The sequence below is a fragment of the Falco biarmicus genome, chromosome 1 (assembly GCF_023638135.1).
Source record: "Falco biarmicus isolate bFalBia1 chromosome 1, bFalBia1.pri, whole genome shotgun sequence".
In the NCBI taxonomy this organism is placed as follows: Eukaryota; Metazoa; Chordata; class Aves; order Falconiformes; family Falconidae; genus Falco; species Falco biarmicus.
In genome coordinates, this window is record NC_079288.1 from 92403294 (window position 1) to 92429273 (window position 25980).

The window sequence follows — 25980 nt, forward strand, 5'->3', positions numbered from 1 at the left end:
AAAATATCAGCCAAAAACTCCAGGCAGCAGCCACTTTACGTACTGCATAGCTGCTCAAAAATCCCTCATGGTGAATGTCTTCTTCACTCTTTTGTTGTTCTTTTGTTCTCCTGTGGTAATGAGTAATGGTAATCATTTATTTCTTCCAGACTGGTTCACTCCCAGATCTACTTGGCTTTGCTGAACACTGGAGCATGAGAAAGCTGCACTCACTTTCCATTTTTCTGTCTCCTAATTTCACTTGGCAAGGAATATCAACATACAACTGTGCTCTGCCCATGCTGCTAGCACAGGACGCCTTATTGGTCTGTTTTACATCGTGACTGAAACACAATGGCCTAATGCTTGCTTCACAACAAAGGCAGATAAGCTACAAAATGCATTTTTTCCTCAAAATATTTTCTTGAAGCTCTCTTCATCATCATTTATAGGACTTAGTTTGTTCCACAGAACTGAGAAAACCAAACTGTTCCACAAAACATTATACACAATGCTTTTCTGGCAACTATAGTACAGTTATATTCAGAAAGTACAATAGCTGTTGCACAGCTGGTACAACCTACCAATGTCCTATATAGCCCAAGCTTGCAAGCTCACGTTACAATAATGTTTTGAGCATCTTTTACTACTACTTCACCTGCCTCTACTCGACTTGGAAAACCATTTTTCATTACTAAACCAATCTGCCATATATTTACTGCCTCTTCCAGCAATATATTTGTCTCCCAGGAATAACAGTGTTTATTTATGGACAAATACTTTTCTATGCATGTCACAATATAAAGGAAGAACTATAATTATGTATGGAAAAAATCAAGCAAAAAAGAGTAAAACTTCAAACCTTCTCAAGAAACTGCCATAAGATTTAACAGATCTTTGAAATCAATAATATTTTTTCCAGAATTCTTGAATTAATAATGCAGTTTCAAATTTCTATAAAATTAATGCAGAGCTTTCCTTTGAATACTACTTGCTTGACAAAAAATTGGAAACAATTGAAAATGAGCACTTTCAGTTTTCCTTCTTCCTTTCCCACTCCCTTCACACACACTCACTCCAACATTTCTAACACAATCAAGTACTCAGCTCTATAACATTTCAGGATACTGACATTTAAAAGCCATTGTAATCTATGGGTATGAAAACTGGTTTGGCCACTTTAAGGAAATGTTTACGTTAACGCTATACTCTGTGATGTTGAATATATGGCCAAATGAATATATTGTTCTTAAAAAAAGAAAACTGACTTTGTAGAGCTAAAGCTTGTTTTGCAGGATCACAGTCCCAAAAAAGAAAAATCCCCAAAAATATCAGTACAATATTCCTCTTTGTGTAGTGTGTCATATATAACAGGTTGATGAATATCATTTCATTACTAAAAGTCAACTGGCGTGTTCTGATAACTTACATGTGGTTCTACTGTTTGTGAGCAACAAACCGTTCCAAGTCCACAGCAACAGCACCTTTTCGCTTGCTTTTCATAGAATCATATAGGTTGGAAAAGACCTTTAAGAGCATCAAGTCCAACAGTCAACCCAGTAGTGTCAAGTACCTTACTTAAAGCTTGTCCCTAAGCATCGCATCTACATGGTTTTTAAACACTTCCAGGGATGGTGATTCCAGCGCCTCCCTGGGCAGCCTGTTCCAATGCTTGACCACCCTTTCAGTGAAAAAAAATTTCCTAATATCCAATCTAAACCTCCCCTAGTGCAACTCAAGGCTGCTTCCTGTTGTCCTATCGCTTCTTATCTGGGAGAAGAGATGGACCCCCACCTGCCTACAACCTCCTTTCAGGTAGATGCAGGGAGCAGTAAGGTCTCCCCTGAGCCTCCTCCTCTACAGGCTAAATAACCCTGGTTTCCTCAGCCACTCCTCATAAGACTTGTGCTCCAGACCCTTCACCAGCTTCATTTCTCCTCTCTGGACATGCTCCAGCACCTCCAAGTCCCTCTTGCAGCGAGGACCCTAAAACTGAACACAATATTAGAGGTGTGGCCTTGCCAGTGCCAAGTACAGGGGAAAATCACTGCCCTAGTTGCGCTGGCCACACTATTTCTGATACAGGCCAGGGTCCTGTTGGCCTTTGTGGCCACCTGGGCACAGAACTGGCTCATGTTCAGCCAGGTGTCAACCAACACCCCCAGGTCCTTTCCCACCAGGCAGCTTTCCAGCTGCTCTGCCCCCAGACCGTAGGTAGTGTTGTGTGAGGCAAGTGCAGGACACAAAAAGGACTTGTTGAACCTCATACAATTGGCCTCGGCTCATCAATCCAGCCTGTCCTGATCCCTCTACAGAGTCTTCCTTCCCTCAAGCAGATCAACACTCTCATCTGACTTGGGATGAGACCCCATACTGAGCCCTGGGAAACATCACTTGTGACTGGTCTCCAGCTGGATGTAACTCCATTCACTACCACTCTTTGGGCTTGGCTGTCAAGTCAGCTTTTAACCCAGCATAGAGTACACCTGCCCCAGCCGTGAGCAGCCAGTTCCTCCAGGAGAATACTGTGGGAGACTGTGTCAAAGGCTTTTCTAAAGTCTATGCAGACAACATCCACAGCCTTTCCCTCACCCGCTAGGCAGGTCATCTTGTCATAGAAGGAGATCAGGTTAGTCAAGCAGGATCTGACTTTGATAAACCCCTGCTGGCTGGGCCTGATCCCCTGGTTGTCCTGCATGTGCCATGTGATGGTGCTCAGGATGGTCTGCTCCATAACCTTCCCCAGCACTGAGGTTAGGCTGACAGGCCTGTAGTTCCCTGGATCCTCCTTCCTGCCCTTCTTGTAGATGGGCATCACACTGGCTAACCTCCAGTCTTCTGGGACCTCCCCAGTTAGCCAGAACTGCTGATAAACAATGGAGAGTGGCTTGGTGAACTCCTCTCTCAGGTCCCTCATTACCCTCAGGTGGATCCCATCCAGTCCCACAAACTTGTGCACATCTAAACGGACCAGCAGGTCACAAACTGTCTCATCCTGGACTGTGGTGACTTCATTCTGTTCCGCATCCCTGTCTTCCAGCTCAGGGGGCTGAGTACCCTGAGGGTAACTGGTCTTGCTATTAAAGACTGAGGCAAAGAAAGCATTAAGCACCTCAGCCTTTTCCTCATCCTTTATGGCAATGTTTCCCCCCACCCCACCCCCCCCCGCCATGTGCAGTAAAGGATGCAGATGATCCTTGGCCCTGCTTTTGTTCTTAATGTATCTGTAGAAACATTTTTATCTTTTATGGCTGTGGCCAGCCTGGGTTCTAGCTGGGCTTTCACCTGTCTAATCTTCACCCTGCATAACTTCGTGACATCTTTATAATCTTCCAGAGTTGCCTGTCCCTTCTTCAAAAGGTGGTAAACTTTTCTTTTTCCCTGAGTTCTAGCCAAAGCTCTCTGTTCATCCAGGCCAGTCTTCCCCACTAGCTTAATGGGACAGCCTGCTCCTGTACCTTTAAAGCTACCTTCTTGATGAGTGTCCAACCTTCCTGAACCCCTTGGCCTTTTAGAACTATCTCCCAAGAGAGTCTATCAACCAGGTTCTTAAACAGGCCAAAGTTGGCTTTCCAGAAGTCCAAGGTAGTGGTTCCCCCCTTCCTTACTTCTCTGAGAACTGGAAACTCTATCATCTTGCCATTGCTATACCGAAGATGTCCTCCAACCACCACATCACCCACCAGCCCTTCCTTGTTTGTAAACAGCAGGTCCAGTGGGGCATCTCAGCTGGCTGGCTCCCTGACCAGCTGTATCAGGAAGCTGTCATCCACAGACTTCACGATTACTTTTTTGGTAATTCTACCTTGGAGTCACAGTAACTTCTTAGCACTTTCTGGCTATGTACAGGATTTTAAACAGGCTTGATCCTTCTACAGTCACCAAGGTACTAATTCAAAGAGCACATCTGAAAGTGATTGGATCATATTTCAGATAATCAGTACAAGAAGTGACAAATGCACTGATTTATTATGACTACTCTACATTCAGGTATTAGACTATAATAAAAACCGACCCATTCAGAGGTTTGGGGCTGAGGTTTGTTATTTTTTTTCTGCCTGTCATGCAAGGAAACAAATGCCTATGGTCTAAATAAAAAAAAACCCCAACTAATAAACAAAGAAAATCTGTAGCCCTCATAAGGAGCAGTGGGAAAGAAGTTCCAATTCCTTTGCTGCAGGGCTGGGGAAGCCACTTCCCATGGACACTCATTAAGACAAATGACAGCCTCACAAAACCATACAGCTTCACACACACACACACAGCGATACACCTTTTAAAAGCATATTTTTTGTTCTGCAAAGTATAAGGAAATAATAGGAGTTGTGACAGGACTCACGTATACAATGTGAAAACCATGCTTCCTCAGGGATGCAATACATGGGTCAGTGCTTCAGTGGACTGACTTCTTAGCATTATCATTAATCTCCTCTAGTGAGCTTACCCTGCTATTACAATTCTTGACTGGATGTTGAAGATAAAGTTTGATCTACTTTTCCTCAACCCACATACTAGACAGCCTAATTTCAGAGACCTTTATGTCTTGCACTTCATCTGTTTCATTTGTATTAAATCCTTCCTTCTTATTTTTATGTCTAGGGAAGTTTAGAATAGTTTGACGTTGCTTTCAATCATTCTAATCTTGACATTTGCTGTCTGCAGTCAGACCCCAAGGAGGGCAGAATTGCTCTTCATTGTTACTCAGCACATTAGTGGCAAACATCAGGTCCATTAGGCTTTGACCCTAAAACTAAAATAACAAAGCTTGAGGGCTACTTTTATTTATCATAGAAAAAGGTATTTCAAGTTATTTAGAAGCATGCAAATGAAAATGAGGATAGGGCAAACGCATGCTCAAAGTGTCAGCAGCACTGTCAGAGCCTCCATATAACCATATACTATTGATAGAATACATTATAGATGTGATTTTAAGAATAACTTTCACTGAAGTCATGAAGGCCAGAAATTTGCTTTTATAATGTAACTGCTGAGATTTTGTTCATATCACATGACTTCAGGAGCTGCTGCTTAGGAGGACTTCAAACCTGCAACAAAGTGAGGGGCATGCAGAAGGCTTCTGATTTCAACAACTAATCTAAGCATACATCTTGTTAGCAGAGAGCAATGTTAAAGATCTATAAACAACATTTAAGCAAGATAGCTTAAGTAGCAAAAGTAAATCTTGCTGTAACAATGCAGAGCTCACCACAGCATACTCTTTCCAGTAAGATAAATCAGATGGTGGTGGTGCTTATAGTTCTGAGTAGAGACTAGATGCAGTGTGACATGATGTACCACATCCATGGAGAACATATTCAGTCTCTCTTCGCATGAGCAGTACACCAAATGTATTAAAAGAAAGCAGACAGATTTAAGAAACAGTCTTTTCAGTATATTTCTATTAAGTTATGTCTGCTACTCTCCTTCTATACTTCAGTCTGTCTGAAATTTTCTTTGCATTTGGGGTTATATTCCATCATGTGCTGTTAATACAAAGCCCATGTTCTCTGCTGACAAAGACAGAACAAACCTTTTCATCATTTCATTACCTGAAAATGTTGCAGACACCTTCCTAACGAAAAATAGCCACTCATCTGAAGCAAATGCATTTAAAAAAAAAAAAAAAAAACACACCACCACACCAAAAGAAAAAAAAAAACCAAACAAAAAACAAACAAACAAAAAACCCAAACACAAAACCCAACACACCAAAAAAAAACCACCAAACCAAAAACCAACAACAAACAAGCAAGTACATGCAGGCCAATTTGTCACTGTTGGTATCACTTCTGTAACACAAGTAAAAAGAGACACTGAACCTTAGTAGAATCATATCTGTCCTGAACTTTTGAAATCACACATCTATAATCACCAAGAAATCCAGTTCTTTTGAAGAGGCTGAAGTTAACAACTTCCTGAACTGCTCCTTCTTTTGGCATACGGCACAGACATCCACCATATGTGTATCACAGCATTCTGCCTTAGATTATGTCACTGCTAAAAATCAAAGGTCTGTCACTTCATTTTAACAACACATATGACATATGCATAATGATTGCAACTCCTTTAGTTTTACTCATTTAAATAAAATATTTGGTTAGAAACTGAAGTGGGATAGACAAGATACTTCAATAACCTTATATTCCACCTTTAAAAGCATAGAACATTTAATGGCTTCAATTCATTCACTCATTTACTTATTTACAAATCAGTAAGTATTCCCTGGCATACTTCATCTTTCATTAGTATCTGGAGGCCTCAGCTAAAATGAGATCCCCATTGTAGAAATGTTGAGTGTGACCTACTACAGCTTTTCACAGATAGGAAATCAAGACACAATGTGTTACAGTAAGATTTTTCAAGGACAACCAATTTTGTAGTACTTTGTCAAATTGAGAATTACAAATGATAGAGATAATCAGTTTCAGATCTTTCATATCTCCGTCCAGAATCTTAAGTGATATCCCAATAATTTTCACAAATCATTGTCTCTAAAATAGTAAATTATAAATTACTGGCTGAAAGAGCAGCTTAGTTTTAAATCCAGTAATATAACTTTTGATACCTTCACTATGTCATAACAATTTAATTCTTCAGCCTTACCAAGCATGATGTAAATTATTGCTGTGACATTTCCTTCTTTTAACTACCTATTCTTACTGAAAATTCGTATATCGGTTGAAGGTCCAAATTTTGTACCTACTGCAGCTGCACACTGTAACTACCTAGGGAAGGATTTTGATAGGATTTTGTTGGGTTTACCCTATTTGTTAAAAGGCAGATGTTGGTAATCAGTAAAGTTAGTACAGTAAAGAAGCTGTTTTTACAACCAGTTTATCCAAGGAAGTGTTCTGCCTCACAGATCCAGTGGTATATGTTCATTAAGAAATTTATTTCATATTCCCTACAGGTTTGCTTTCACCACATTAACATTTTTATGCTTCTGTTGCAGGAGTTCCATAACCCATTTTCACAAACTGAAAACTATTTTCTCAGTACTGCTTTATTTAAGTGTTAAAACAGATTAAGATGAGCTAGGAGACCTCACTGACATTAATACAATCTTATCAATTTTGGCTGCATATTCCACCTCTCATTTACAAAAAGTGATAAGGTCTCCCAAGTGTATATTGAGTACAAATGATCCAACATCTTTCATTGTATATTATCATTACAGTTGCAAACATTTTGGCTATCTACCCATCTTATTAGGTCATATATTACAAACAACTGAATAAACACACATTGTTCTGAGGAGTACAGCTGGGTGATCTATCTTCTTTTTTCCTATACCCTTTCAAAAAGTCTTGAAAATACTTATAATGGTGTGATTTTTTTAAGCTTGTTTTCTCTTAAATTAGAAAGCTCCAAAATAGAACAGTATTGTTGCCTACCTAACACCAACATCAGCTGTAATTAAAGTTGTAAGACAGCAACTGGAAGATTTTGCCAGAGGCTAGTTACATTAATAGGTACTGCTAAGATTGTGTGCTTAACAAAAAAAAAATTATGTTAAAATATATCACATTCCCAGTCTTCTCTATCTTGATAGCATATTATGTCTTTGAATTGGACAAAATTAGACTCATCATTTCGCTTTTTAATAGCAACAAATCATTCAGATAAACCAAATCAGCCGTGGTTCTCAGTGCACTAACTGTACCAAAAAAGGTGGCCACTACCAGGAAGGCAAGTTTACTATAAACTAGGGAGAAGGAAAATAAAGAGCAATTAAGCATGCAGAATGATGCTCTGGGCTAAAGAAACTGAGCTGATAAGCCTTGAACCAGCGTCAGGAGCACAGAGCTTACTAGGGTATGTCATTGACATTCTGGCCCACAGGAAGCTTTTCTCTTTCTACAGAGAAACAGGGGGGGTTTCATTCATTTCCAATCTGTGCAGTTCACCAGCATGGAAACATATGACTGGAATGGAGATAACTAACTAGAAGACAGCATCTCACTAACTGATAGCTCAGAAGATATGAAAGCGTAGCTGATAGCAACAAAATAAACAAGGCCTACACTCCTGCACTAGCCTGATACTGAGGAACCTACAAAGTTTTGTTTAAAGTTCTTTTTCCTTTATATTTATCCTTAAATAAGAGTAGGATTGAAATAGCAGAAAACAATATTTTAAAGTTCAAAGAAACTGTTCTGAGGCATTATATTTTTCCAGTATGAAAAACAACTACAGAACTACAGATTGTTAAGAGGTTTTCTTTAATAATATGGTTATTACTACTTTGAATATTCATGCGCAGTGTTGAACTTTCCTGCACTGCTAATAAAACCTCCTGAACGTATCTGCAAGCTGACTGAGCTACGTAGCACTTATTACACCATTGCCACTGAGAAGGCAGAAAGACTTAACTGATAACAGCTGCAAATACATACTACATAAGCAGCTCCATAAGCTGCCTTCAAAAATTTCTAAAATTTCAGATATTAGAGCAGATATTTCTCCTCTACATACACATGAAAGCCTAACTGTGTCTATTGAATAACTTAGATTTACAATGGCTTTGTTGGAATGTACAAGAAATATAGGACTGGGTAACAGAAACGAGGATATTATCTATAGTCATAAAATTGTACACCGACATGAGTAATTGTCGAGCATTATGTCACAGAGAAATCTAGTTTCATTTTTAAAGCAAACGATTGCATATTCTGAAAGTGCCCTGAATTAGTCATTTCCATTAAAACTATGAAGTAGAATTGCCTAGCAACCAAGAAAATTAATTCAGAGATTAAAATAAACACTGTGACACTGACAGAGCAACTGCTATTCTATCCCAACAACCATAAAGACACTTAGAAAAGAGGCTAGTGTTTCCTTAATTTTTCTTAACAAAGCGAAAACAAACAATTTCTTAAAATGAGTCATAATGGACAAAGAATAAAAACAAGCAGTCAAAGCAATTACATAAAGAAAATGCAAATAATTGCCTTTTTACATAACATCATTAAAACGAAAAATATAGAACACTTTTTCACATTCTGACAATAGCAAACAAATTGCTGTGGAAGTTTCTAACAACCTATTCTACTTACAAAAAGCAAATTTGTTTAGTTACATCCATTCTATGCAAGTATTCTATATTTATTGCTTACTAGCTTAATTTGTCACAGAATTTATGACCATGTCTACCTGAAAAAACTCTGCAGCAATTATTACCCACTACTACCCCTAGTCAAATTATTCCTCATCACAAGTCTGTAGGGAAGCTTTTATATTATACAGTTTATCACACTGAGGTTGTTAGGGGGAAAAAAACCCTGTAACAGATTAAGGACAGTAAGGATGACTGCAATAATTTAGTTTAATGACTGCTACTCTTACATTGCTTGTTACATCTGGGCCATTGTGTAATTCATTGTCCCTGAAGGACTACAAAAAGCCTAGTAAAATTATCCATTTAGAAATAAAACCACCACATTCTGTATCAACATTGAAGTCTGTCGTCTTGTCAGGATATTAGATTAAAGGAATGATTACAGATCAGCGATTCCTGACTGACAGTGCTTTCAGTCCTCTCGTAGTAGACATTCCATCTTGCCAGCTTGAGGTACAGAGTTAGTATGCACTCAAAAAAAAGATCAGAAATTATGAGGGCAAGAACAACCAAGAAAGAAAAATAAGATTCCAGAGGATATCAAAAGATTTAGCAACTTCAGCAGCTACATCAAATCTAGGTGATTCTACATTAAAAAATAATAATAAAAATAAAACAATATGAGAAATAAATCAAGAAAGACAAGTAGGAGTAACCGAGTTAGAAGGTAATTTCCCAGGTATGGACATAACTGTACTCTTCTATCAGGAAAGAAAAGTATATTTCAGCTCTTCGGTTGCGTATAATATTCACAAAACACACCCAGAGCTAGCTACAGGTACTTCAGAGTCTTGAAATCTGTATATTCCTATCAAATTCAAGAAAGGCAGAGGCATCTGAACTGGATTTTAGAAGTTAAGGCTATCATTAAATATGTAATAAACTACATGCTTTCATCTTCTAGAAGGGGACATGACAGGTAATAATGGAAGGATAACTGCTGAAAGTACAGACAATACGGATGATTGGGCATGTGTAACATCAAAATGAAGAAAATATTAACAGCAAAAGTCCCCCATATGTAAACATATCAACAAAGCCAATAAAAGACCCCAAATGTCCATAACGGGTTCCCCTGTGTCTTAAATATTTGATGACTGTACCAGATGGGGAGGGGGGAGAAAAATATCTTGCCTGAACCATTAGCATAAACACAGCTGACCTAAAAGACCTTCTCACCACTAGGTTATAATTACTCCAGTATTTTCACCAGTGAAACATTTTCAAAAATCTAGAATAATTTTGAAAGATGAAATCTAAGAAATGGTATCCTCCATACACTGTTGAACAGCTGAAATAATTTACTTTTTGTTTTCTGGGCTTCGTGCCACATGCCATGGGTGTGGTTGTAGTATAGATGTTTTACGAAACTCAGGATAATCACAGTAATAAGCACCTTTTTTGATGAATTTTACCTGTATGACAGAATGGTCTTATAAAACTAGAAGATACTCCTGCAAACTCTACATATAGCTGAACATAGCATCTTTTTTTCCCTTTAAGGTTTTAAACAGCACAGTTTAAATGGCAAAAATCTCAGAAACACACATTTTCAGTATTTCTAGATATTCACTAGATATTGTCAGAGCCCAGAACCTTGTAATAACAGAAAGCCTTATAGTAGACCCTCAGTTCAGAAGGATTTATCCTCTTATGCCACAAAACAGAGGCAACTAACACGCTGCTTCAGATCTGTGTTATAAGACCAAAAGTCTCACCTATAGTTCATTACAAGAAGACAGCAAGAAGTATAACACCAATGTTAGTCTTCACACTAGCAGCAGGAATTTAAGGAAATTAAAATCCCAGATAATCTTAGAAAGCAGACCATGACCATGTTGCAGAGAAAAGGTAAAAAGGAGGTCACTAGTAGCCTGCCTTGGGGAAAATTCCATCTGCACAGCAAATTTGATGATCAGCTTGGCTTAAGCATGTGAACAAGACACACTAGCAAAATATTTCAATACCACTAGAAGGTCCAGCATAACCTGCCCAAAAGTGAACCCAGATTCTAGAAATTCAAAGGAAAAACACAAACAAACCCCCTTAAAAATTAGAACAGCAAAGAAGAAAATAATAATAATTTCTTGGAACATGCAGACAGCCACAGGAGACCTCAAAGCATATTAATCTGCTCTAATACCATGCAAAACAAACAAAAAAACCCCAGCTCATAAACAAACTTGATTCAACCTTCCCTCCAGTCTCCTCTCAGACCCTATTAAACTGCATCATCATCTTCTCTCACAGATTTCCTGCCAAAAACCTGACAGTTACATGCAAATTACTCCATGGCATTGTTAGGTCTTAATCTTAAAGACTGTGCATGTGCTTCCTTTCTGCTTACATGAATAACTGGCATAAATCTGATGGGATTCCTTACAGTGCGTGACATCAAATATGTAAATAGTCTGCAGAATCAGAGCCTTGGTCATTGATTTTCCAGATTTTGAAGTTACTTAAGTCTATAATTTTAGAAGCATTATATTACCCTAAAATCAAGGGCAATATATGCATTTACATGTGAATCCTACTCATTTCTACAACAATGGTGTGTAGGGTGAATGAAAGTGGTCCATAGTACTCTACTAGGAATATGAATTTTCCAGCAGAAGGGAAGTATTATGTAGAAAATACAGTCAAGACTAAACAGAAGAAAAGTTTAACAGCTCAGAGGAGTAGATCTCAAGCTAATTATGAACACCTGGAAAACAAGATACTGTTTTTTTCAATCTAGTTAAGTAACATGGTAAGAAGATGCTTCTGAATACCATGAGAACCACAAAGAGAATCTGCAGGTGTTTGTAAGGAACTGCAACCTACTACTACTATGAGGAAAGGCAGGAGGGAAAGCATGGTTATGCTTATTTATAATGTTAAAAGTGTATGTTAATCAGAAGTAGTGGTCAACCTCTCTGTAAGAAATTAAAAGGCTGGGAAAGTCTCTGAAGACAGTTGTACCGCTATATTAAAGCATCACAATAAATAAGCATTTTATATATCAAACATACTCAGACTATTTCGTGAGAAAGCAAATCACTGTTTTTGTCTCATTCACCTAGAAATCTAAGTTCCTTTTCCATTTAGGAGTGGTTTAATAGCAAGTCACTAAAAGGCAAGCCATGTTAAGTGGTAAGCATTTCATGCTAAAGCTACTCAGTTTAAAATCAATAATACAAAATTCAATATTATAATTGAATACCTTCATGAGCAACATAGTGGCCAGTAGTCAATGGTCCCTTTCTAAAGGCAATTTCAGACATTTACTTGCATTTACATTTATGCATACTGAGTCACCATTTACAATTACTTAGCAACCTAGCAGCCCCAGAAGTTCAAGTACATGTTTTTTATTGGTATATAACCTTTACAAAAAACACTGTCCTTTAAAAGTTATTAGTTCTGTTGTGCCATATGCAGAATTCAAAATGTTATTGATTTTATCATTATCAGTAAAAATAAAAATCTGGTCATGGACATCTGCTCAACTAAGTTTTCTCACAATGGACTAATCCGACAGCCAGAGAGGTTATATTTGGGCTCACCATGCCCAGTAGCAGCTACTGCACCTCCTTTCTTCTACTGCAGCTACCTTCCCTGTTTAACATTGTACTTGGGTAGGGCACAGCCGCATTTGTCTGCACCAAGTGACAGCAGCACCTTCTGCTCGGTTGTTTGCCAGCTCCTCTGTTGAAAAGGAAGCATATCAATAAGTATCCCAGAGACCAGATCCAGCCTCCAAGCTGCACCATGAACACAGTAAATAATTTATGCAGAGAAATGTAGTTGGAAATATGATCTTCACCACAGAGGTCACAAAACAAGCAGGCCAGTAATGAGCAAGAAGTTGCCGAACGTAAATCGCTTTGTACGTATGACATGAGGATGCAATATGGTATTTAACTGGTAAAAGGCAAGGATTAATTTACTGGAAAGGTTAAGGTAACTTTAGCTGGTCTATTGCCATTCGCTAACAGGGAAGGCAATTCTCTATTGAATGACTTCACAGATAGTTAGGTAACCCACAAATGCTCCCTCAAGTAAGATCAAGAGTATGCCTCCCTCTGGAGCAAACGCCCTTCTACCTCTCTAATAAGTAAGTGGTAATTGCCCTGTACTTTGTAAGGAAGGGTAGATGCTCAGTTTTACATAAACTGCATCTTTAATTCTCCTTATCTAATAGGAACACCTCAGAATTTGCAGTTCCTGCTAGTATTACCAAAGGCTTATTACAAACCACAACAACAGTTAAAAATTTTTCAGAGAGGGCTCTATCAGTAGGCTATGTAGAGATGCCTTTGGCAGCATGCCCAGGATACCATGAAATTCAGGATGTTCCATGAATTCCCACATCATATTCTCAGGCCATTTGGGTTTTATGGGTCAAAATGTATGACTTCAATTTTCACAAAAAAACCCAAGGAGATGACTAGGTAAAACCTGAAATATGGGAGGCTTACTAACATCTGCAGGGTACTTCTATAAGCTAACAAAGAGTCTCTTCAGGGCTTTATAGACCACCATAATAGTTAGAGGCTGGGAACTTTTTTTCAAAAGATATCAGAAAGAAAACTACTCTAATGTGAAATGTTTTACTAATGTGAAATGTTGAAGAACAGTCTTAAGACCTAGAATTTATTTACTGATAGAACAGGAACAATAGAACTAGCAACAGAGCTAACTTTTCCATGGCCTTCCACCTCTAGTGCACACTTGGAGGATTCACCCTCAGCAGCCTACACAATGTCTTGCCCACCACAGTCCAGTTTCTCCTTGCCATACTAGAGAAACTTACCACAGCGTCAACTTCTGCATGCAAATTCTAGCCTCTAAGTACTAAGAAGTCCCAAAGCATTCAAGGTACTGTTAGTAATTTGCACTATATTGGAGCAGATCTTTTGAAGGTCAAGGGTTGTTTGAAGTGAGATGTGCAATAGAAAAGTATAGGAGATGGGGAGCAAACAATTTGGCAGGTGGAAGTAGAACATGACAAGATGTATGTATTGGCTTTCTTTCGGAGAGGTAATGTTCAGAGCTCGGTACCATCCAAGCATAGGGATGAGTACCTGGCTTAGGTTTCCTCATCTCCCCACTGAGATACCAATCAAATTCATGACACCCAAAGATCAAGATCCACTCCTGTATAAAAATCTGCAAGTCTAATTTCTTAGCTATGGCCAAACATATCCTCACTTAAGAGCTGCAAAGAGACATCCCAAGCTTTTCCCATGGTTGTTTTCTAAAGGTTTTTAAACTGATTCAAAATTATGCCAGCTGCTTACTATTGCATACAGCTTAATAGAGTAAGAAGATTTGGTGGGGAATCAGGGTGTGGCAGGCTTTCATGAATTACATAAACCAAGCCAAGCTGATTGACCAGTAGTACAGGGTGCCACTACACTGTGGAGCCTCTCACACTTGGCTACATGACCTTGCTAGGCAAGGGTACAAAGTACCAGCTTCCTTCACCAGAGAAACTACTTTTCCATGAATGTGAAGTGATATATTTTCCCAAATAAAAAGAATCTTTCCTGTCTCTCATTGCTTTAAGATAAAACCAAATTTGCTCTTCTTCCTTCCCTCACCCATGTACAATATTACTATAGTAATATTAAAATATTACTATAGTAGCCATGAACATAGCATGGCTGCTGCTTTACTTGGGAAGGGATGATGGGGGGGGTGGGGGTGGAATGTGTTAAAGTTACATGTTCACTATTTCAGAAAGATAATCTGAATTTATGCTTCCAATTTTTTTTTTATGTAAAACTTCTCACATTTATTTACCAACATCAATCTGCAAATATCAATCTAGTACTACTCTGTTCAGATTACTTGTGTTTTGTTTGGAGGTTTATTCCTTAAGTTTGAAATTATCGAACTTTATATCACTATACCAACACCGCAATATATTATTTTTTTCTTGAGAGGCTAAAATTTAAAGTTTTGGAAGCTGTTTAAAAAAACTCTACCTTGAAACACACATTTTTATTTCTAAGTAAACTCTTAAAATTTCCATCAAGGCCCTCTATAGGTCCTGTCTGAAAGACAAACATTAGTATCTTTAATTCTTTTAACTCTAATATTGTTGTCTATTTCCACATCAATCTCAAACTTCTGAAGGTCTTTCAATTTGCACTGCTTATTCCTTTCTTCTTTTCATCATACTACCTTTCTTCAGCCTCTACCAGCACAATCATCTCTACTTTTTTCCCATTATGCCTAATGCAAAGCCATACCTACTTAATCACTTCACTATGCTACTATACTCTTTTCCTTTGAATTCCCCCTTAATGTCCAATTTTACCTACATAAAAACATCCTCCTGCAGACTAGAGAAGTAGGATGTGACCAGCTATGACTTAATTAATAAACATACAGAACTTGTCATTTTATAATACATGTTCACAGAAGAAATAAAAAAATGTTGTACAGTTTCATTTCCGTGCCTTCCAGAAGCTAAAAAGAAAGTGCTTCCACAGAAAATTGAAAAGCCAGAGAGACTGGGTTTTTTGTTTTTTTTTTTTTTTTTAAGAGGAGGGAAAACAAAACACACTCCAGGTACAAATGGGAAGATACTGACAAGTGAGAAATGCTTATGGGAACTGCAAATACTATATTTTACTTGAGTTTTATTTACATTCTGGCAGTAGAACCTTCTTGCAAAGCTCACACACCAAAAATGCAGCAAATGCACCTTTTGCTGAAGTCTAGTTTTATATCAGAAAGGCAGCAAATGCACTGCTCCTCTCATACAACTATTAAGCAGACATATTTTCATTATAATTTATACTAAATTTATTGTGACATTCATTTGCTGTACAATTATATTGTTTTCACTTCTGGGGGGGAAGAAACTTTCACTATGTGAACCAAATAAAAATGCTTCAGAAACTGTCCAAGTGCAAATATCAGTGGTATTATAAATCTGAAGAGAAGAGTAATCCTTGCACTTAGTTTCTGATATTTTAGCAACTGTTATTTGGAACAATGTCATCCCAGATGGCTGCAGTATAAATTTTGGGAGGACTACTGAACTCCTACATTATGATTAGTAAGAAGGAAATTAAAATACTGGGGGGGGAGGGGGGAATTTAACAGTTTTGGGACTAGTGTAATGTAGCATGAGAGCTGGCATGGACAACCTGACAGAATACTTACACTACTGTTTCTGTGAGTGGCCTTCCTTCATAAAGCCCTAGAGCATATGTGCAGAAAAATTCACAATTCTGATAGTTAATCCCTATTTGGTGTTTATCTTTGACCCTCACGATTTTCATGTTCAGAGTTTTATCTCTCTAGAGTTGAGAAAGTGACAAGACTTATTTCTTATTCATTGCATGCTGGAACTGAAATGGCTGTAATTCCCTGCACCCCCAAGCAAAAGATTTGTGACAAAACATCAGTGTGGGACTTGCTGGCCTGTCTCAGAAATCAGTCACATGATAAGGTATCAGCAGGAATTTTGTGGGTTTGTTGCATGAATTAACTGAAAATTCTTCTGAAATGGAATTGTCAAACAATATTAACTGATAAAATATTTTATATAAGATCAATATTGACCTTTGTCTTTTTACATTCTGATTTTCAATGGCCACCAGGTGCTTATGTGCTTTATGGTTTCTATAAAATCATACACATAGTCTATAATCTGAAGCAGAACAGCCCAAAAATGTGGGTTTGTTCTTGTTGTTTGGTTGGGGTTTTTTTTCTCATTTTCTACTTAATCCTCTATATAAAACTAACAAGAGGAAAGAGCATATTCTCACCTGTTTATATAGGGAGAATTAACAGTTTGAAACTACTGTACTAAGAAAGCAAACACTGTCAGTATTTAAGGCTAACAGTATTCCATCCATTCTTCCATCTTGAACTTTAGTGCAGTAGCAGGTAATTAGAACAGGTTAAAAATTGCATTCCCAAAATTGTTTAAGGTGCTTATCAGAAATGTATGCATAGTCACAATGTAAAATGAATAATTTTTACATACTGGATATATTAATCCCTCAGTCCTTCTCCATAAGAAGCCTTAAAATTAAGCTGAATCAAACTTATTTTTGCCTGATCTGCAGTATTTTGTCATTAGTGTTAATTTTTTCAGAGTAATTAGAAACCCAAAATATCCCTTTTCCCCCCAAAGTAAGCCTTTACTTTCACAAACTGTAGAAAAAGCTTTTCATAAATGTATATTACTGTTTTGATACAGTATTTTTCCAAGAATTGGTATAAATTAATAATTTTAAATATATTCAACACTTTTTTCCTAAGCATTTACATCTCTTGTTTGTGAAATATCTTATTTCTAAAATAACTTATTTATGAAATTGGCATACAAGTGTCAAAATTACCATGAGGACTTAAATTCTTACACACTGAACTGAGGATTCCATCTGCCTTAGGGCAGTTGGAATACTTTCTGCCCTGTAAGAATATATATGAAAGTATAATTAGGTCCTATTAATGCTGGATTTTCATGTCTATGACTAATATGATGTTAAGTCTGTAAGAAATACAAAGTTTTCTACTATTAACAGACATTACAATGTTAAAAATTATATAAGCAAGCAAGAGTAAATTTATTTACATTACTATCTGTGAATAAAAGCCTTATGTATTGAATAATAACATATTCAAATTGCAGCTCTGGAACTCCCTGCTTCTAATGTAAGAATATTCAAGTAAGGTAGTCTGTAGTTACTAGAGGAATAAGTTTTCCAGTATCTGAACAATTAACTTCAAAGAAAAATGCAATAACATTCAATATAACAAATCATATTGATTATCTACTAAGCAGTATTAAGGAGGAATTACAGTAAGTTTCTTTGCCAGATACTAAAATCTATTTCCATATTTAACCTCGAATAAGAAGAAAGAATTTACTCTGTTAGTGAATTTATGATTGTCAAGTGAGTATTTTACCTGACAAACCATACGTGCACACCCTCCTTTAAGAAAAGGCAACAGTAAACATGATGAAAGTTAAAACCATTCTACTCTGAAGGAACCTGTAAAAATCCAATCTGAACACAAGCTTAGGAACTAAGAGTGGAATTGCAAATATATTCCCAAAGGAAAGAGAGGTTGACTGCCCACCATATTTTCTTTAAGAATCAAGCATCACAAATACAGATTTTGTATGAAGAATAGCAGTGAGCAAATGTCTGCTACTTCCTACATATAAGGTGAAATTTAAAAACTGTTTCCAAATTACTCACAAAACTGATTGGACTTCAGGGATCCTGCAAGAGTAGACAGAGTACTAACAACACAAAAAGGATCTAACTGAAGATACAAGCATGGCTCACACTTAGCTTGGCATTTACAGTAAAGAACAGAAAATAACTCCTCTGTTTTATTTGCAAGTATAGTCACCCAACAAAATCCAAGTGCGAAATATTGATATTTACTCATTCTTATTTTAATCAATTTTCTAACAGTAGTCAAATAAGAAACTGGACAACTCTTCTCTTTAAGAGATAAATAAAAAGATTTAGGAGACTAACTTGCACAGGATGTCAGCAGGGTTTTGACTATTTGGTTGTTGGTTTGTTTTCACAAATAAAAATCACCACTTTCATCTATAGTATCCTACGAACTCAGAGTCTGCCATTTTCCAAAAAGTACTGAAGTAAGAGGAAGCAATTCAGCCTCTCATGGCTGATACAGCAGAGGCTGTGTGTACATATTACTAATAGCATCCTAGTCTCCTTACGACTTTCTTCTAAAAGTCTGCTTAAAACTCTCCTTTCACGGCATGCTGTGGAACAAACAAAAAACCTTTGACAATAGATTGCAGATCCACTTAAATCACTAATGCAGACCAAATAGTAACTCATTATTTATTTTCTACTATTCAGCTATTTCTTGTCACAATAATACTTTCTTTTCCCTATCCTACCAGTGGAACATTGCCTATATTTGTTAGGTATACTACAGCCAAGAGGGCTTAAGCAAAATTAGCTCTTCCTCATGTTTGCTGCTGTACAAACACAGATGCTTCATCCATTCCCAGAAGTTTATTTTATAAAGGAATTCAAACTACAAAATTAAGTTTTGGATTAACAATAAAAAGGCACATTTATCTTCAGTTTTGTTCAAGTGGTATAAACATGTCTTGCTGTGATACAGAATTTTTTTAATTTTTTTTCTGAAATAGGTATGTGGTGAGAATAATATTAACCTTCACTGTACCAAGCCCCACACATTGCAAAAAATTACAGTGCCTGCCCTCTGAAAAGTTTTCTATTGGGATGAATGACTGTGGTTGGGGACATCATTTCAATCATAGTGCTTTCATGAAGGGAAGACCTGTTCTGCAGGAACTGGACCATTATCTTTTTCCTTGCAGCAAAGCTAACAGTTTGGCGTCATTGTCTTTCAAACACTGGCAGTTGAGACCTACCACTGACACATGCAAATTTATGCATGAGGTTTTCAAAATTAGCATGCAACCCTACAGACATCAGTGAAACTTCTAAGTGGAGTTGATGATTTTTTGAAAAATAAACCAGTCAAATAAATTACAGGTTTTAGTTACCCTGGGTTTTCAAGACAGCAAATTTGCAAGCAAAGCCTTTAGTGTGTTACAGTTTTAGGCATGTAGCATAATGTCAGTATTATGGAAAGTGTGAACAAGTTGATATTTCTGAGATATTATGACTTTTTACTTTGATAGAATATATTTTAGTGTTCACACACAGCTTACGTTTCAGCCAGACTTTCTACACACTTTGAGTTCTTGGACAGCTACAGACAGCTGTGTAGCAAATACCTTTGAAATGTCCTCACCAACCTGTACTGGCTTGCAAGTGAAGAAAACATGGTATCGAGGGGAAAAGGGGGGTGTGAGGTGGAAATCTTTTAATACTTTAAAACAGAAAATGAATTAATAAAAACTATTTGTTTAAATGTTTACAGCCTTATATATGAAAATTGCTGGAAAACAGCATTATCTCATTTTACCATGTTAAGGGTGCTGATAGCAAGAGGAAACCACACCTTCCAAGGCCAAAAGAAGGAAAGGGGGGGGGAAATATATATGTCCATTTCTGGTTTGCACTTATTACTTTGACCTGTACAGGTCCTAGTAATTCATTACTTTCAGAAAACAGATGTAATAAATATCCTTACTGACAACTGTCCAAGATACAGCCATAAACAAATCGTGTTAAACACTAAAATGTACAGAGATTGTGCAAAGCAGATCATCATTATTTGGAACCACTATGGTAAGAATTATGTTTGCACTTATCAATATCTTATTGCATAAAATTATCTAAAATAACGAGACTTCCAAATCTGCAAGCCTTTTATTAGAGCTATCTTTATCATATTTATGAAATGCATCAATATGAAACTATTCATTTCCATCATGGCTTCTAGCAAGACGTAATGCTTTTCAGTGGGAGGTTCAAAGCATCTGCTGTGAAGAGCACAGGAGTTGATAAGCAGTGACAATTTATACTCGCTTTGATTTTGTAGAAAGCAGAGGAGAAAGAAAGAAACCGTTCCTCTCAAGATGGCAGAACAAAAATTAGAATATATGGATTACAACTGAAGATGATGGGACAGTACAGTTAGAGAAACTAGTCCAGACATTTTCTATGGATATCAGGTAAACACATAGATAGATCAGGCTAAATAAAAGCAAAAAACCCAGAAATTATGGAAGAGAAGTATCAGGTCATACTAATAATATCAATATTTTTCAAGTGCAAAGTGCAAACATTAAAGAGATCCATGATTTCATAATCATCCCTATAATTCACTGCATTTCCAACATCTGCATTCAAGCAACCCCAAAAAATAAAAAAATTAAAATCTATTTTTTCATTTTCCTCCTCAACAGCAAAGTTTCTTCAATCTCCAAATACGTTTTAAAAGTTGTCATAATCCAAAGTGCAAACATGACAGGCTGACATGTCAGATTTGCAGGTATGGTCACAGCAACTAAACAGCATCCCCTTCCACACCAATAAGGAAAAATACATATAATTTGTGAGCTCGTAACATTCTCATGTCACTGTCTGAGATGACAGCTGTGTACCACTAAAGGGAAAAAAGGCTGAACAGACAACATTGTAAATGGGGGGTGGAGCGTAAGTAGTGTTAGCTGTTGTAATCACACTATTAATCACACCATTTTGAGTGGCTATTGGTCATTCAGCTGTTTATCATATGAACAACAAGGACACAGTTTTTCAGTAACAACATGTTATGTTAATATCCAAAATTATTCACTTTTTTCTCTGATTCCCCCCCCCTCCCCCCCCCCATCTAATAAGAATTCAGGGATTTTGAATTGCACACTTTCTTCAGGCAATTTCATTCAGTAACAATGCAGTGTACTGATTCAGGGGTCAAACAGTTCAATTCACTTGTTTTAAGAAGGAAAAACATTCATTTCAGACTTTTAAAAACGCATGTCTCTCATTTCTAAGTGTAAAGCACACCAAATAATTCAAACCATAAAAGAAGTGATTTTATCTTCTGAAAAAAACAAACCAACACTGAATTTTCTTGTGCTTTCACATTATTTCTGCCATTTGCAAATAATAACATTAAACTGAAAAAACTCCTGAAATCACCAACCAGCTACTAATCTATGTATCTATAAACATAAGTACATATACACACAGAGGGAGCACATTTATCCTCCTTTAGACTTCTCACAACTGTCTACTGTGTATCCAGATCAAGTCAAGACCATAAACAATTCAAAGCTGCATTCTGCCTAAATGGGTCATTTATAATGAGAAAGCATGACATTTACATGTAGAAAGCAGACTGAGCAGGAAGTGGAAAAACAGAACATGGCATCAGCACAGAAAAATATGCCTTTAAAGGCAACTTATATTAAATGATTTTTCAAGTTCCTCAAAAATGGAAGTGAATTCAAAATAAATGCAAAATGAAAAGTATACATGATTTAACGCAGTAAATATTCATAGGATTACCCTTTATGCTGGCAGTAGAGTAAAATGAAAAAAATCTTGGTTCCTCTCACTACTGTAACGTCACTTGTACCCAAAAACACTTAAGCCAAAAGACCAAAAATGCTATATTTCTCCGAGATTCACAAATTATTAGTCAGCAATAATTTTAAATTGCACCTTTAAGTACTAACACATCCCATAACATTCAGTTATTTTCAACTTCATCAGAAACAGTGGAACAGAAATGCTCTAAGCATGCTGTGTATGTCTTGCTAAAGCAATTTCAGCTGCAACATGCAAAATTCATTTCAGCAAAATGCAGATCTGTACAATGCAAACATTAGAACTATAACAAGGCTGCTTCAACACATCACAAAGCAAGCGTGAAAAAAAGGCAGACAAATTTCAGTACTGCCTAAATATATACAAAATATACCCCATGTCTTTGTCCAGTCTGGACTCTCATTCAAGGTGTAAATACTGGTTACATTGTTAGATGCACTGCAACCAGCTCCAAATATTGGGAGTAGCTCTCTCATAGTTCACACTAGACTCCCTTGACCCAGCTAGACAAGCATGAAAACATAAAATAAATGAAGGTTAACAAAGACTGGACTGGGAAGCAGGCTGCATTAAATGCTTGCAATATTATTAGTATAGACGTACAATTTGGTATTTAGATTCTTTTAATGCTAGAGATCAGATGACAGTCACTATCTTAATGCTAGGTGCTATTGAAGAGAGACAAATGAAGTAAATTGTATTAAAAAAAAAATCTTTCCCTATCTGCCACGTAAGAATATTCACTAACCTTACAGCATGTGCTAAAGAAAATAAGGAACTGCAAAATAATTATCTCCTTCTAAAGAGAAAGCAATTTTATCACAATACCTTTCTGTGTTTGTCCCTCTTCCATATTCTCTTCCATGGCTACCTTTCTTCACTAGAAACAGCTACAGAGAATTAATCAAAAGCTTCAGTCAGATGTAGGAAAAAGCGTGGATTTCTTTTTCCCTGGGAAGCTCCAACAGCAGAGGCTTAGGCAAGTCCTCAGAGCTTAGCTAAGGCTCCCTCACTCTCCTTGTTTGCTTGGAGACAGGCTGTCAAGTGTAATTTCATTCAAATTACTCTTCCGTGAAGATTATCAATTTTTCTTCTCAAAGCTGCCCATTGTGCACCACTGTAAGCAGGTATTCAAATGAACAGCCTGTGAATTTTGGGGGGAAAATTGGTCTGAGCCCTTATGGCAATAACACCAATTCATAAGCCTCACTTTGCATATAAAATGGAGAAAAGAAATTGAGGTTTGTATTGAAATCTGTGTTTTAAATTGGAAACAGGCTGTACTGAAAACAGATGGAGGGGTGTCCTCCTAACGGGAAGCAGACCACCAACCCATAATTCCCCCTATTCGCTACTGAAGTGGGAAAGCCCAGATGCCTGTGGGTTCTTTATGCTGTATTACTTGTCTTTCTCTCTTCCCTCCCTCTTTCTCCCCCCCCCGCCCCCCGCCTGCCCCCCCCTCCTCGCCTCTCCTGCTCCTGTATCAGCACATTTAAGAATAATATGACTCTTCATTTCCCTCCTTCTCATATATCATCTGGAACTAACAACAAATATACGCTATTACCCTTACAATAGTGTTGAAAACATCTTTATAATGGTACCATTTTGTATTCCACTGTGTTTATACATACATACAAGCACAATTTAATACACAATGTTAATCACTGTGGGATATATGCGCTGTACACATTACCTGTCAGCGTCACAGTAAACAGGAATTTAGGGGCAGTTCAGAGATTTAAAACAGTAACTGCATAATTTCCCCCTTGATTTCTAATATCCAAAATTAGCTGTACACTTCAAATCCCTGTTAAAAAATGGACCTGCTTAAAATGGTGAAGAACCACATGTGGGTATGTATGTGAGGAAGCACATACAAACACACATACTGTTAGGAATTTGCCCAGGAAAAGCAAAGGTTAAATACACTGTGCGGGCACCTACTCATTTGGGGAGCTCTGCAGTCTGATTTGGAATGCAAATTGCATGCTGCAGTCTAGCAATACATTACCATTTTTGTACCTTAGTCTACGGAGTAATGTTACATCATTTTAAGATTTTCATTATTTCACCAAAAGTGCAATTAGAGCACAAGTCCAATTTTTCCTTTACAGTTTGCACTTCTCAGCCTTCTGGGGAAAGTGTGACTAAAATTTACCCAAAAATAAAAACTACTATGGCTGAAAATTCATATTTACATACGAATGATAAATAGCTTATCTATTTACTTTATGCTATCTAAACAGAAGGCAGCACTAGGTCAATTTAAGTCACAAAAAAAACCCCACACCAATTTGGTTTTGTTTGTTTGTGGCTTTTTTTACACAGTTGATATAGAAATCTGTTCAAATCTGGTTCATACCAGAATCATTTTTATATATGAAGTTAAATTTACATATGTCATTAAACAACTGAATGCACATTTATTTAGTTACCCAATGCCTTTCCTATCCTTTTCCATTTCAATTCACCTTTCTAGGGCTCTGTTTTCTGGAATAATTGAACAATGATCAGTTGGTTTAGTTTTCAGATCTAACAATTTCAAAATCAACATATTGAGGCTGCCTGTACACGTGGAAGTGCTGTGACATCATAGCATCTAAGTGCCTTCATCTTTCTTGGAATTATTCTTTCAGTCCAATTTAAAAAAAAAAAAGAAAAAAAAGAAAAAAAAAAGAGCATTATTTCCTTTAACACAGAAAGTCTCCTGTGTTAGCCACCCTGCTATACTTTATTTTCAAACTATTTTCTTACACAAGCATTAATAAATCTTCATATCTGAAAGAATGACTGGGAAATGTTTTATTTATGGTAACAATTTCTTCTAAGCTTTTTTTCTTGATAGCATCAAATGTTTGACATAACCAACCTCTTGAATAGCGATGTTTGCAACAAAGGAATCTATAGGTTGCTTATGAAACCAAATGACTTCGGTTCTTGAAACAATCATACAAACTTTGTTTCAAATATTAAAAGTATCAAAATAAAAGTCTCAAAAGAGATAACTCAGTAAGAATAAGAATAACAATAAAGATTGTACAATCATAAGTGACATAGAAAAGGGGAGTAAGAAACAACTTGTTCAATAAAGGGAGAGGGCTGCAAAGAAAGTAGGCTCAGAAGAAAACAAAACCATAGTACATAATGTGTAGTTACGCTGTGTAACTTGTTGCAGTAGGGTCTTGTAGAGGGGGGGGAAAAAGACAAACCCAAAAGAAAACCAAATGGAAAATCTGAATCACAAAGATCCATGATTATGAAGATGCACTGCCAGATCAGGAGATTCCTGAGCTACAAACTATTGGAGAGCAGAGGAGTATTTTGTGGAAAAGTTTTATGGTTTTCTCAAATTACTTCCAAGACAGTCTACTTTTAGACACAAACATATGAGATGTTGGGCTGAGTGAATCCTTGCCCTAGTCCCCACCACAGTCACATTCACATCAGGTTCACACACTTTAATTTTAATGACAGGATTTTTAACTTCCTAAAAAAGCTACACTCATATGTCAGAGGTTAAGGTGAAACCACAGTAACTGGTGAAGCGAAGTGTACCACCACCAAACAATGGCAAGCTTTGAGCTTCCCACACACAGCCCTTGCAATAATTATTTTTCTGTGTAGATATTATTGTCGTAAAAGTACTCACAGCTCCTCCTGTTAAAATCAACTCCTCCAAACTACACAAGTATTGAAGCTCCCTTTTAAGAGGACTCTGATTAGTTTCAGGTGCTATTACTGGCCATCCATCCACAGCTTGTGTGTGAGAGAATGTGAAAGAGATTTGGTTATCTTCCTTCATATTTAACTGCATTTTATTACCATATTAGTGTTGAAACAGAAATATGCCTCCTAGGTGTTTCTTTAAAAACTGTTCCAAGG

General features: G+C 37.0%; 1 protein-coding gene across 2 annotated transcripts in view; it reads right to left on the bottom strand.

Moving 5' to 3' along the window:
- The window catches only part of GPM6A (glycoprotein M6A), a 139651-nt gene that overhangs the window by 109056 nt on the left and 4615 nt on the right, over positions 1-25980 (bottom strand). Inside the window, exon 1 of one of the 2 annotated variants that reach the window (XM_056326282.1) lies at positions 22924-23529. The exons of the other annotated variant lie outside the window; for it this stretch is intronic. Within the exon in view, the coding sequence (XP_056182257.1) occupies positions 22924-22960 (37 nt within the window). The 5' untranslated portion in view covers positions 22961-23529. Of the gene's footprint in view, positions 1-22923; positions 23530-25980 lie in introns of those variants that run through there. 2 annotated transcript variants of the gene reach the window in all.